The sequence below is a fragment of the Pundamilia nyererei genome, unplaced genomic scaffold, assembly GCF_000239375.1.
Source record: "Pundamilia nyererei isolate P.nyererei 1_Seehausen unplaced genomic scaffold, PunNye1.0 scaffold00324, whole genome shotgun sequence".
Lineage (NCBI taxonomy): Eukaryota > Metazoa > Chordata > Actinopteri > Cichliformes > Cichlidae > Pundamilia > Pundamilia nyererei.
Window position 1 is genome coordinate 68,773 of NW_005187725.1, and position 13,603 is coordinate 82,375.

At 48.0% G+C, this 13,603-nt stretch overlaps 1 protein-coding gene across 1 annotated transcript in view; it reads right to left on the reverse strand.

Moving 5' to 3' along the window:
• LOC102214119 (uncharacterized) overlaps positions 1-12,439 on the reverse strand; it is a 21,397-nt gene extending 8,958 nt beyond the window's left edge. Inside the window, exons 1-3 of the mRNA XM_013915565.1 lie at positions 12,342-12,439; positions 1,695-5,717; positions 209-332 (exon numbers count right to left, since the gene is read on the reverse strand). Of these exons, the coding sequence (XP_013771019.1) occupies positions 209-332; positions 1,695-5,115 (3,545 nt within the window). The 5' untranslated portion in view covers positions 5,116-5,717; positions 12,342-12,439. The remainder of the gene's footprint in view (positions 1-208; positions 333-1,694; positions 5,718-12,341) is intronic.
• Between the last annotated feature and the right edge of the window lie 1,164 nt (positions 12,440-13,603).

Here is a 13,603-nt window from a genome sequence, read left to right on the forward strand (position 1 = left end):
ATTCATAGCCAGTGCTCTGACACGGTGTCATCAATCTTTGAATGCTGAAAAAGCACAGTGTATCCAGAAAAACACATTATATTATATAAATTATTATAAAATTTGTGTGCGCCTAACTTTTGTGCCAGTACACCTAACTTTAAAAAGTTAGGTGTACTGGCACATGGCAAAAAGTTAGTCTAGAGCCCTGCACTTTTAGATTCCTTACCTTGTGCCAGTCGTGGACGTCCCGGCAGATTTGGTTGACCAGGAGCCGGGAGGTCTGTCAGCGTCTGTAGCCAGTGAGGCTGTAGTACTGAGCTCCAAGCTGACCTGGGACCTGCTGCCCACCCCTGAAAAGAACATCACATATTTACCTTTTTAAACAGAGAAACAGTTATAACCAGTGCATCCTGCCTTTTCTTCCCCACTGTTTTGTATCCGAGGCTTTCTTTGGTTCCTGGAAGGATCTAAGCAAAGAAAGCCACTGCTCACATGACAATCAAGCAGAAACGCTCCTGTTTTGAAGCCCTGACTTTTCCTTTATGGACCAGTGAATCTGTCACTGCTGCTACAGTTCATGAAGCATTTCCAAATCTCCACCTGGCTCTGACTCAACCGCCCCCACGAGGGGGAAGGTAACACCACTCCCTGCTGTGCTAAACAATTATCACTGCTTTTTATATTTTACATTTACATGCAGGAATATTCATCCACACGACTTTGCTGCAAGTGGCTGCACACCTGAACCTGCAGTTCCTCTACAGTCCAGCAGGGGCTCCAGCAGTGGGAAACAGCTCGGCTCAGGTTTGCCTCCCACAGCAGCATTCCCAACAGTTTTTCAGCTCCTCACTGCAAACTGTTAAAACCTCCTTCATAAACAGGCTTTTGTGAAGCTTTTATAAAGTTTTCATAGATGATTGATCTTCTCTATTATTGACTTTTGTTTGTGTTTCTTCTTTTCACTCTTTTCAGGTCTTTTAAATGCTTTGCTGCTGTTTCTTCTAAATTCTGTGAATAAATACATCGATTGGAGGAGCAGGCTTCTGGCACCAGCTCACCACCACCTCCTGTTTTGGTCCAATAATTCACAGCCAGCATCACAGCTAAACTCTGAGTCACAAACAATACAGAACAGCGACTGAAATCCAAAACCTGCTCAGCGTCTGTAGTGTGATTGCACCGGCGGAGCGCAAACAGCGAGCACAAAAGCATCTTTCTCCGGGCTTCGTTTAAAGGGATTAAACACCTGTTGTTGTAAAACAGAAATAAAGAAATACAGCCTAGAAAATCTGAAAATGTTACCCTGACTGACAGACTCGATTTGGTTTTTGTTTTATTGGAGCCAAATTCATTTTAATTTGGAACAAGAAGTCAGTGTGTGACTGCGACAACAGATGTTTCATTACTTTTATCCACCGTGTTTGGACTATAAATTCACTCATGTGGGTCACAGTCACATTTCTCCTCGGACCTCGTGTTCCTTTGTCTCCACCTGTCTTGTTCCCAATCAGCTCTCAGCTAACGAGGTGGTGTTCACCTTCATCCTGCCTGCCTCGTGTTCGTCAGTAAGCTTCACTGACTCCTGTGTTTGTATCGTCTAACTCATCATCTAACGCTTCAGGCTGCCAGCACGTTTGTCAGGTGTGATTTCTAAAGCGGCGTGAACGTCCGTGTGTCGAGTGCGAGTTCCTGCAGGTGTGTGCGGTGTTTACCTGTGTGCAGGCCAGCCTTCTCTCTCTGAGGCCCGGGATGAGTTTGGTACATGTCCGCTCGCTCCCTCTGAGGCTCCAGGAGCGCTGGGTACGATTCCTGATTGAGGGGCTGAGACAGGTCGAGGTGCTCCAGGTCAGAGTCCAGCTCCCGGGCTCTCCTTTCCAGCTCCGTCAGGCTGAGCTCCGAGGCTGCTGAGGAGGGAGGGTGGGACCCTCCGAACCCGATGGGGGGTCGGAGGAGAGGCCAGCGCTGCAGGGAGCCCGAGAGGGAGTCTGCATCGCCTATTGCTCCTCCTCCTGCTCCTCCTTTATCCCAACCGTCATCCCACAAAGTGTTGACCATATCAAGGACAGCGTCCCAGCTCTCCACCCCTCCTTCCTCGCCAAGTGTGCCTCCTTCTCCTCCCTCCGCCTCTCCTTCTTCTTTCTGTAATGTCACCACCACCTCCTCCTCCTCCTCCTCCAAGCCTCGCCCAGCAGTTTCATCCCTTATCTTCATACTTTTCTCCTCCACTTTTTCAGGAGTTATCTCGATATCTCTGCCTTTTTTAGCTTCCTTGTACTTGTTTGCTTTGTCTTGGACTTTCGATTCGACTGCCATCTCTGCTCTTTCTTGTTTTGTTTCCTCCACCAGCCCCACCCCACCCTTCTCTTTGTCCATCTCCACTTTCTCCTCCTTTCTGTCTTTCTCTTCTTTCCGCTCTTCATTCCCTTTCCTCTCCTCCTCAGTCTTGTCCCCTTGTATTTCTTTGCTCTTGGATCTCTTTGGCTCCTCCTGCTCTCTGCAGATCCTCCAGTGCTCCAAGTTCTGCTCCTTCAGCGAAGCCCTGCCCACCAAACTGGACCCCAACCCCGGCTCCTGATGCGAGGGCTCTTTGAGCGAGCATCGTCCCACAATACTGGTGGAGTTTGTTATATTTGATAAAGGGTTCTCTGAGAAGTGGCCTGCACGGAGGTGGCCGAGTGGGCGTCTCTTCTCCAGCGCAGAGAGGACGGAGGGGAGGGGGGGGAGGATGGGGAGATTGTGGAGCGCTCCACCTTGACGAACGGTCCTCTTTCTCACGATGATTCGGCGAGGCCATGTGGACTCGATGCCTTCAGCTGGGCCTGTTGATTCGAGGTCTCCGAGCGCCCTGCTCTGCCGCGGGCTGACCACACCTGGCCGCAGGCCCGTGGCGGTGCCTGGTCGAGTCCTGGAGCTGGACTTGGAGGATTTGGACTTCTTGGATCGTGAACTTTTCTCCACATGGCTGGATTCGGTTTTATCAATGTTGAAAGTCTTTTTCTCAGGTTGATCTGCAGCAGGAAGCTCGGTTTTACCTTCGGCCGCAGCACAGGTAGGACCCTTGTCTGCGATCTTGGTGCTGTTGGCTTCAGTGTCAACCCCGCGCTCACTGTTAGTCTTATTTCCTGTCTCACTGCCAGCTCCACCTTCTACTGCTGCCTCAGGCTTAGATGTAGGAGCAACTGTAACATCGGTCTCAGGTTTTTCCTCCATCCTGGACTCCGCTGCGGCAACAACTTCCTTATTTACTTTAGCTACTTCAGCTTCTGCCTCACTCTGTCTCTCCACCTTCTTTGAAGTTGCCTTAGTCTCTACCTCTGCTCCTCCCTGTGGCTTCATCCCTGGACCAGATCCAGCTGCAGGATCTGCTCTAGCTCCAGGCTCATCCCTGCTCTCAGTCACATTTGACGGTGTAGCTTCAGCGATTGGTTCTGGTTTCGCTACAGCCCTTCCTGATCTTTCTCCACTCTTTGATGACCCTGCCCTGTGTACCTCCTTGTTTGCAGATGGAGCCATATTTTCCCTCCCCACCCCAGACTGCACTTTTCCTTCCAAATCCCGCCCCCCTGGTCTTGTTTTTACCTGGGAGCCCATCCTCGTTTCGTTTTTAACGCTGGGCCTGGATCCATTGTCATACTTGCTCCAGCTCTCAGCACGATGGTGTTCTTGTATTCCTGCCCTCATTTCAGCCTCCATCACATTTCTACCCCCAACCTCGCTCACTAACCTTGGCCCACACCCAGATTTACTATCAACCAACACCAAACCCACGCTTCCATTGTCGTATTTGGAAACCATGACCCCTCCCACACCTTCAGGGCCGACCTTTGACCCAGCTCTGTTCCTACCCACCGCCCCAGTGCCCATTCTGGGGGCAGCGCTGGGCGAGGGTGAAGGAGAGGGCTGGGGGAGCAGTAATGGCGTTGTGTCGAGACCCTGTTCGGACTCCAGAAACACAGAGTCTCTATCCGAACGCAGAGGAACTGGTCGGCCATACCCGAAGGTCGCGAAAGATGTTTCCCTCCTCTCCCGTTCCCGTGCTCGCTCCCTCTCCAGCCTTCCCCTCTCCCTCTCTCTCTCCCATTCTCGCTGAGCCCACCCTCGTTCCATCTCCCTCTCTCTCTCCCTCTCCCACTCCCTTTCTCGCTCGCTGCGTCCCCATCCTCCTCCTCCCCCTCCTCCTCCTCGATCCCTGAGGTCCTGCTCCAGGTCGTGAGCAGACAGTTGGACCAGCGGGGAGCGGTAAGGGGATCTCCTCAGCTCTTGGGGGGGTGACAGCCTGAGGCTCTGGGTTTGGGAGTAATGCCTGGGCTGGATCACGTGGGGAGGTGAACAGCGTAAACTCTGAGTCTGGCTGGGTCGAGGTTTGGCGGGGGAGAAGAACACTGGAGTGTGGTAGCCCGAGGAGAGAGGGGAGCCAGAGAAGGGAGAAATGAGGGGGGAGGTGAGGGAGGAGGACTGCCCCCCAGCTGGAGGGTAGTGCCCCGGGTTTAGATATCCACCTCCTCTGTCCATCATTTCAGATGTAGTCAGCTCCAGACACTCCAGGTGCTTCGGAGGCGTCAGGACTTTCCAGGAATGTCGACCATCTCGGCTCTTTGTGCTGTCTCCATGGTGATGGTGGTGATGATGGTGGTGTTTCTTTGAGGAGGAGGAGGACACACCCGGAGCTGAGAATGAAGACACAGAGGGAGAAACCGATCGGGTGAACCGCCCCGGCGAATGACAGCCACCGTCATCTCCGTCCTGACCGCCGAGCTTCAGCGAATCATAGATGGCTCGCTCGTCCAAGCGCCGAACAAAGGAGGGGTTTGGCGTTAAAGACCGTGGCTGCGAGTCAAACATGTCGGGGGGCGCTCTGCTGACTCGGAGCGAGCCACTCGTAGAGTAGCTAAAACTGCCCTCGCCGCAACCGTCTCGCCGTATGGACCCTCCAGGGTGGTGGTGGTGATGGCTGTCAATCTGCTGATTGATGCACATGGTGTCATAAATGGATCGCTGGGGTACGTAGCCATCCCCGTATCCCCCCTCCATCCCCCCATCTCGCCCTCCCACTCCACCATCCCCAATTCCATGTTTCTCCAGGCAGCAAGAGCTTTTCCTGAAACACCCGGGACGGCTGAGAGGCTTGCCCATGATTGGTTGGATGGCTGAGGGTGGGAGGGGTTGGTGGGAGTCACGGGTGAAGCTTGAAGAGCGAATTGTGAAGTCGTTAATTTGACTAAATCTAAAAGAAAAATTCAGGCAGTGAAGGACACATGGCAACTGGGTTTGAGACGGCCATGCCAGAATAAAACGTCACATTCAAAAACATGTTCCTGACGTGTGTTCTCTCTGTTTTAATGAGAAGTCAGGAGCATCTCTGATGATCAAAGTATGACACTCCTGCAAAAAAGTGGCCGTCCCGTCAAATAATCCATGACATAACAACGGTGCAAACAACATGAGTAATCCTACTCTGAGAAATATTCCAAACAGCTTTCGGAAAACGGCAAGAAAAGATGAAACGGGTCCAGTTTTTATGTCCACACAGTTGCTGTTTTTAGCTCATCTTCTCTCCCCCGATGTGCCTGCATTTGTATTTATTCTGGCTGTTTATTGTTCTGTGTTCGCAGCCAATTAAATCTTCATCCAGCAGACCGGCAGTCCGTCAGACAGAGCGACGGTGGATGGACGACTGAATCCAGTCAAAGCCTCTCGTCTCATTCTGGCCGTACTCGATGATTAGCTTCGTCTGGCTGTGGAGAGAGAAAGCAAATAAAAATAATTTGCATGGAAAAGAGCCTGAAAAAGTCTCTCCGTATGTATCAAAGTCAGTGAGCAGGATATTAGGTAATAATAGCAATGAACACACAATTACAGGGACTCTCATTCAGGTTAGTTGACAATAGAAATTCCTTCATTGGTGGTGCTGCACACAGTCCTGAGAGAAAAATGAGCCTAACTGGGCTTGAGACTAGCCTGGATATGGCCTTTACTTTGCAGGGAACCTCTACAGAAAGATGCATTTAGCTTGTGTTGATGCTGGAGCGTGACCACTCTCAGGAAGTTAAAGTCTGAATTCGATTTCAAGTTTAATCGTAAACTGAGAGCGTTTCTCTAAAACTTTCCTCTGACAGTGCCTGCAGAGCATTTGACAAACTCAGGGGAGCAGTGTGCTGTCCAGAACATAGTGAACCATGTCCTCCAGCCTACAGAGTGCTGCAGAAATGAAACCCCGTCCACATATAAAGAAATTCATTCGTCCTGCATCACTTAGTGGCTGACAGGGGGCAGCCAGTGGACGTTCCAGGATTTGGTTGGATAGGTAACCTGCTAAAGTCCGGCAACAGACTGGCAACCAGTCCAAGGTGTATTCCACCTCCAGCCTGTGACAGATGGAAAATGCTCAGGTGGAAGAAGATGGATGAAAATCTATGTAACTTCCTGTCATGTGTCAGTCAGCGCCATATTTTACTGTTGTGAGCAGTCATTTCAATGACTCCCCTCAAAACTGAGATAATTCAAACTAAGCTGAGGTGATTCAATTAAGTTTGAAAATATAGGTCACTGCTGGAGCTTAAGCCTGACCAAGGGTCTAACACTAACCCTGTACCCTGTCTAAATACAACCAGGTGCCTTTGGCTCCTTTACCTATTTGTGTACTTTTACTCTAGTAGATTAGGTTTTTTCCTGAGGATAACAAAGTACTTTTTGTAGTTTAATCCTAACCAAAGCTGAAATAACTCATCAACTCATTAGGTTAGAAAATCATTCAATTGTTGGTCTTAAACAAAAAGCTCCTACTCTAAAGCTAACCTGGTACTTTTCAGCCTAAACATAACTGAGTACTTTTTGATCTTAAACATAACCAAGTATTTCCTGTCCTGAAGCTAACTTAGTATAATTGAGCCTAAAGGTAACTGCATACTTGTGGTACTTAAACCAGGAGTATTATTAGCCTAAAACTAACCAAGTACTTTCTGGCCTAAAGCTAAGCCAGTATTTTTTTTTAGCCTAAATACGACCAAGTACTTTTGGAGCTTGAACCTAATGAAGTACTTTTGTTGTCTTCACATGAGTACTATTGCTCTAGTATGAAAGTTATGTTTAGCTAACCATAGCTATGTCTTGAGCCTAAACATAGCTGAATATGTTTTTAGTCTACATGTAACCGAGTACTTTCAGTCTAGACGGAGTCAAATATTTTTGGTGCCTCAGCCTAAGCAAGTGCTTTTTACCTAAACATTCTGGACACTGCTTTCCGTGCCTGAAGCAAATGTAACATAAAGAAAGTCGAGCCTAAAAGCAAGCTTGGAACTCGAGTCCTGACCTCGTGCGTCACAGCTGAAAGTTGCATATTTAAACCCGGCTCATTAGCACACTCACCGGCACCAACATCCACAATTACAGAGGTGCTAACATCATCCTGGCCACTTGCTGGTGCTATTACAAAAAGGCTGTTTAGCTAAACTCTTTGGACATTTTACACAGGTATAGTTCTCACAGCCTAAAAGGTGAGACGTCCTTTCAGGACACTGATGTTAATGCAGCACCAGCTGCTTTAATGCTCGATGAAAATAAGTTTAAAATGGCCTCAATATTCCTGCAAATTATCCATTTTAATTTCAGAGCTGATTTTCCATTTTTGGTGTAAGGTTTAATGCACTAAAGTGGTCCATCACATAGCATTCTTTAGCACCTCATAGACTTTCACAAACAGGATGTATTGAGTTCAGGTCTAATTATTAAAACTCAGGGTAACTATGTCTGCCCTGCAAGGGGCCAAAAGGGCAAATGTGTCTTAGTAAGCAGTATAAGGTGCCTGCTTTAAGCCTGTATTTGTATAGTGCTTTACTAGTCCCTAAGGACCCCAAAGCGCTAAACGCATCCAGTCACCCACCCATTCAAACACACATTCACACACTGGTGATGGCAGCTACATTGTAGCCACAGCCACCCTGGGGCGCACTGACAGAGGCGAGGCTGCCGGACACTGGCGCCACCGGGCCCTCATCCAAGTGGATGATGAATGAAAATAAAATTACATAAAATAAACGAACAGCTCCTCCTGCACCCGATTTTGCACCTTGTTAAATTAAGACTCGGTTACCTGAGAGGGTACAGTCCTGAGGACAAACTGTACCAGTAAATGTACAAGAAGCTAATTTATTTTCTGCAAAAGGCTGTTGAAATGTTGACATCCAGCACACAAACTGAGAGATGTGCTAACCTCAGAACCACAGCAGACGAAAAAAGTTCAAATCACAATTTACAGATTCACAAACTGAATGTGGAGAACTTGTCATCTACACATGAAGAGAACTGATTGACTCGTGTTCTGAACATCTTCAGAAAGCTTTTCACAGTCCTCGCACTCATACCCGTCTCCAGCGCGGCGGTGAGCACTCGGAGCTGTCTAATTTCCATCAGCCGTCAAAGAAGCCTATTGATAGTTGAGAATAATTCCAGGTCTCTCTAGCTCTTTCAGCCTTCGTTCTCAAGCATCCTCTCCCTCTCCTGCTCTCTTTCATCGCTGCCACCGCCACCTGCTCTATTTTTCAAACCAATCAATAGAAAAGCCAAAACCTTATCAGCGTGGTCACAGTCAGTCAATCCACTCCGTCGATCTCAGTCCCATCCTGCTGGCGTGCTGTCATCCCGCTTCAAATCAGCATCCTCGTTTGTTTTTCTTAACTGGCATCTCTGCCCTGTCGCCGCTCTCTCTCTCTTTATCTCTGCTGTTTCTCTCTCTCTCTGCTGTGAATCATGCCTTCTGTCAGTGGAAGGTTTTTTTGACAAGCGCTCTCTCTGCCAGCCAACACACCAACGCAAACCCTCCTCCTCCTCCTCCTCCTCTCCCTTTCACTCTCTCTCCCTTCGAGCTTTTCTTCTCCTCGACTCAGCCTCCCTCCCTCCCGTTTGCACTCCACACAGCTTCGGGGCTTTACGAGCTTTGGAGCTGCAAAGAGACCAACTTCTCCTCTCCATCTGCCTCTCTTTCCTTTCCATCTCATCCCTCGTTCATCATCACTCTTTATCTCTCCCCTTCTCTCATTACCTTCTAGATTTAGTTTGACCTGAGTGGGTTACCCGTGGGAAATCATCGTCATTATACGTTTTAGAAATGAGGCAACGAAGGAGAAAGAAGGACAGTCAAATAGATCTATCTATCTATCTGTTCTGTATCTATGCTTCGGACTCCCACACTCTCTTTCTTCCCTGGCTCGCTCCATCCCTCTTGTAGCCCTCTCAGTTTGCCCTCTACCTCCCACTCTTCACCTCCGCGTTAATGCAACAACACGCATCGGTGTGGAGGCGGCAGGGAGAGTAAGAGCGACACACAAAGAAACAGCAACATTGGGTACGCACATTACTGTACACTGCAATTTAAAAGCATCGTCATCAGCGGCAGCGTTTGACCATAAACTGCTGTGGATGGGTTTATTTTTTACCACCAGGAGACATAATGCACGCCTGCACCTGTGTGCTACGACAGGTACGCGCTCTGCACGCGCTCTGTTTGGTTCCATTTTATGCTGAATGAATAGAACAGGAAATGTTCACCATGTTTGGGCAAAATAAAAATTAAATAACACACATTAATAAATGGAAAAGAGCCACCCACAGCAACACAAATTTCCTCCACTAAAGAAGAAAATGTCAGCATGCTACCCACGCGCTTTGATTGACAAGTGAGCTCAAGAGATCAGAAACGCGCCGCAGTCACACTTTAAAACCACTGCCAAGGCTCCACAGTCCACTTTAGTAAAAGCTTTTCCTCCCAGGAAGCTGCTCTGCTGGATGTTCATATTAGACGTGGATAATTTCAAATAATGAAATTGCTGCAAGTGCAAGCGGGAGTTTTGACTCTTCCATCCACTGTTCCCTCGAAGCTGAGCACGTGAGCACCGCTGACACAGTCTCCCCGCACAGAAAATCAGCAAAATAAAATAAATACATGTATTTACTTTAATTCCAATTCAGGCTGGATGATTGTCTGTGTGGGGAGACCGTGTCAGCAGTGCGCGATTGCTCACGCGCTCAGCTTAGAGGGAACATTGCTTCCATCTGTATGATGTCATAGAAGGGGCGTGTCATTGATATGGTCATCACGGAGGCCTATAGAGGTTTGAACCATCGGTTACCAGGGAAACATTATTATTCCCTGACTGGTTGGCGACTGGTTGGTGAGTGGTTGCTGGAGTTTGCTGTGAAATCATTGGCTAAAACCAGAGGTCTCTGTAGTTTGCATGGACGGTAACTTCTACCTTCCTTTAGCATGTCCAGAAACACGGCACGAGATTGATTGACCATGGTCTACAGCCAATCAGGATGCAGAACACAATGTGCTGTAAAAAAAACAACAACAACAAAAAACATGCTAAATTGTAGCGGTGCAACGGATCAAAAATGTCACGGTTCGGATCAGTTTTTGGATCAGCATCCAAACATCATCAATTCAATTCAATTTTATTTATAAAGAACCAAATCACAACAGCAGTCGCCTCAAGGTGCTTTATATTGTAAGGTAGACCCTACAATAATACACACCGGTCATTATATCGCACTCCGCTGTGATACAATGAGCTGTCACGGTCACGTAGCTTTCTGTTGACCGTGACAGCTCAACCCATTTGTAGTAGTTAGAGCAACAGAAGATGCCTGGGACAGTTCAGCCATAACTTTAAACTTTTCCTGCTCATACATGCTTGGAACGATCTTGCCACTAAAGTGGACGCAAACGACATATCATAGCGTGGCTCAAGCACGTTCATCACAGTTTAAACCCCTTGTTTTGCACAACAGAATACGGCCTCCCGTCTGCAGCTAAACACCCCAACAGCTTCTGTAATAGCTTTAGCCAGTTGGACTGGGCAGCAAAGGGCTGCTTAAATACCGCAAACTCCTCTGCTCCTGCACTTGGACCGCTAGCGCTGGCCAGAACTATCGCTTGACAGACCCACCACGCCACCATACACATAATTTTTTTTCTTCTTTTTCGAATCCTCGGATCACGTGCGTACCGAACCGTGGAGTGGGATCGGTTCGGATTACGGATCAACCGCGATCCGCTACACCACTACCAAATTGCAAAAAAAAAATCTGTGAAACAGTGAAAGGTGAACCACATTATAGTGACCGCTGCATAACAAAATATTTAAAAGTTAAAAACTTTTTTTAAAAGTTTCTTTTGAAGTTTACTGTTTCAGTCAGGTAAGAACTTTTACTCTGAAGCTGGTTTTTGTCATTTTTCATGGAAAACAGTTTCATGACTGCTCGGCTGTTATTAGCAAATGTTTTCAGATAAGTCAGTGTCTGCCACACTGACTGTGGGCTACCAAACCATCACAAAGGAGGTTTTTGGTGCCACTGATACTACCCAACAATCACTCACCATCTGGTTGAGTAATATAGACTCTTCACCTGTTAGGATCATGTGACCCAAAGCACACAACTCTGGCTGTGTGAGGGGGGAGCCAATCAGAAGATCAAAAAGCTTCCTCTGGTCTCAACTTTTGAGAGAGAGGGTGAGGAGGGGCTCAGAGTAGACCGCTACACCTCAAAGGAGCCAGCTGAGGAGGTTCAGGTGTCTCCTTGATGCCTCGTGTCCATATTGGCTGAAAACTCCTCACTGCCCCTTTAGAAGAGCTGGAGGAAGTGGGTGGGGAGACGGAGGCCTGAGCATCCCTGCATGGATGGATGGATGGAGTACTTTCCCGAATCCATTACTGCAGCAAGGCTATTTAGGCTCACTTAGTATTTAGCCAGTGGATGGTTCTGAAAGCCAGCAGGAGCCCTCACTGCACAGTCGAACACTGAGGCAGCAGTTAACATACATTAGAATGATTTCATTTATTCTCTGGAGGGAAAATCTTTTCTAAAAACGTATTTCATTAAAACTGGGCCAGTCGTCTCTGTGACGCTCGTGTGATTGACACACAGACTGACTCACACTCGTCTTTATTATTATGCTGGCTTGCAATGTGAGCTCGAGCGGTGTTGACTCTGCGTGTCTGCTGAGACAAGATGGACAGAAACATTCGTCTGTGTGAGAGCAGCCTGTAAATCTGTGTGCACACCGCACAGCTGGGCTTCATAAGAGGAACATCTGTGAGAGCATGAAGCCCCGGCACAAAGTGTGAGGAGCTTAGTGCTTCTCTATATTCAGATCTACACCTTTACGTGAAGTTGTCAGTCCCCCAAAAGTCATAACTGAGGAACTGTGAGGGCAGCAGTAGCAGGGAGCATTAGCTGATAACTCCACCCTCACATCCAAATATGGCCATTTCCTGAAACACAAAAACAACACGGCAGCATCCAAAACACGACCTCTGAATCTTAAAAATCAGGCTCCAGAAACCAAAGACAGCAGCACGCACCTTTTAGATACAGTCTTTGTCATGTTACATATTCCAGCGGTGCTTTATTCGCTCTGTCAGTCACGTCTTTCTCCGTCTGGAACAAAAACCTCATGCTGTACAAACAGCTGATCCTCTCACTCTTTCACTCCTTCCACGTCATCTGTAGAAAATGTTGAAACGCCGTCAAATCCTGCAGCCGGCTCCCAGTAAACAAATGAATCACCTAAATCAAACGCTTGGCTGCCATTTCAGCTGAAACAGAACACAGATAAAAGACGAGGTTCGAAATCTATTCAGACTCATCCCAGCAGGCCTCTGGGGCAGCATATGGTGGCCTGTAACTGACACATATACTACAATCATGCTTTCACTGTGAGAACAGCCAGGCACAGCAAAGAGCCAGCACGAATGTCTTACAAAATATATCACATTACATCCATTATGATATATGGCACGTCTAAGCTTCAATGAACAGGAGGTGATCTGAGAAATGCATGTGCAGTAATTTATGCACAGAAAGACCCTCACATGCCTCGTTCGATGATCCAATCAGGGATCTTCTCTGCAGCATTAATCAGTTTTCACTTAGTCTGTGATTTTTCCACAGACTGTAAATGCAAGATGGACGTTCAGTTCTGAAACCAGCAACCGTAAAGCCGCCTGAGCTCAGCTGATCAGGACGCTCATTTTCTCACAAACCTCAATACAATCAGACTTCAGAGGAGGCGCCCCCTGCTGAGCGTTACAGAGAGAAGGTTTGAGGCCCTGAGCTTATAGCTGGTCTCCGGAGCTGATCTGTACTTTTTAAATGTTCGCATTTCATGCAGCTCACCAGAAAAATCAGTGAGAGGCGGTAAAATCGTTCAGGTCAGCCTTCAGTCTGAGGTCAGGTCTGTTTTGCCGTCGGCAGCGTGATTAAACGGTGGTGAAGGCGAGCGTTACCGTGGTCACAGTGGGCCTTAATGAGCCCCGCTCCCTGCTGCTCGAGCAGCCGAGGATGAAAACAGCCAGCTGAAAATGACCGAGCGTGACTCTTGGTGTTTCTGTATTGAGGTTTCCTGGTTTAATCCCAAGTGAATGTTGTGGGCCGCAGCGCCCTCTGGTGGATGCTCACTGATGCTGACGATGTAGTGTGAAGTCAGCTTCTCACCTGGTTTTTCATGTGAGTAGTGGAGGCTGTCGGAGTGAAAAATGATCACACAGGAAGCAGCTGCACACTCACCACACATGAATGCACCATGTACGTGTGTGTGTGTGTGTGTGTGTGTGTGTGTGTGTGT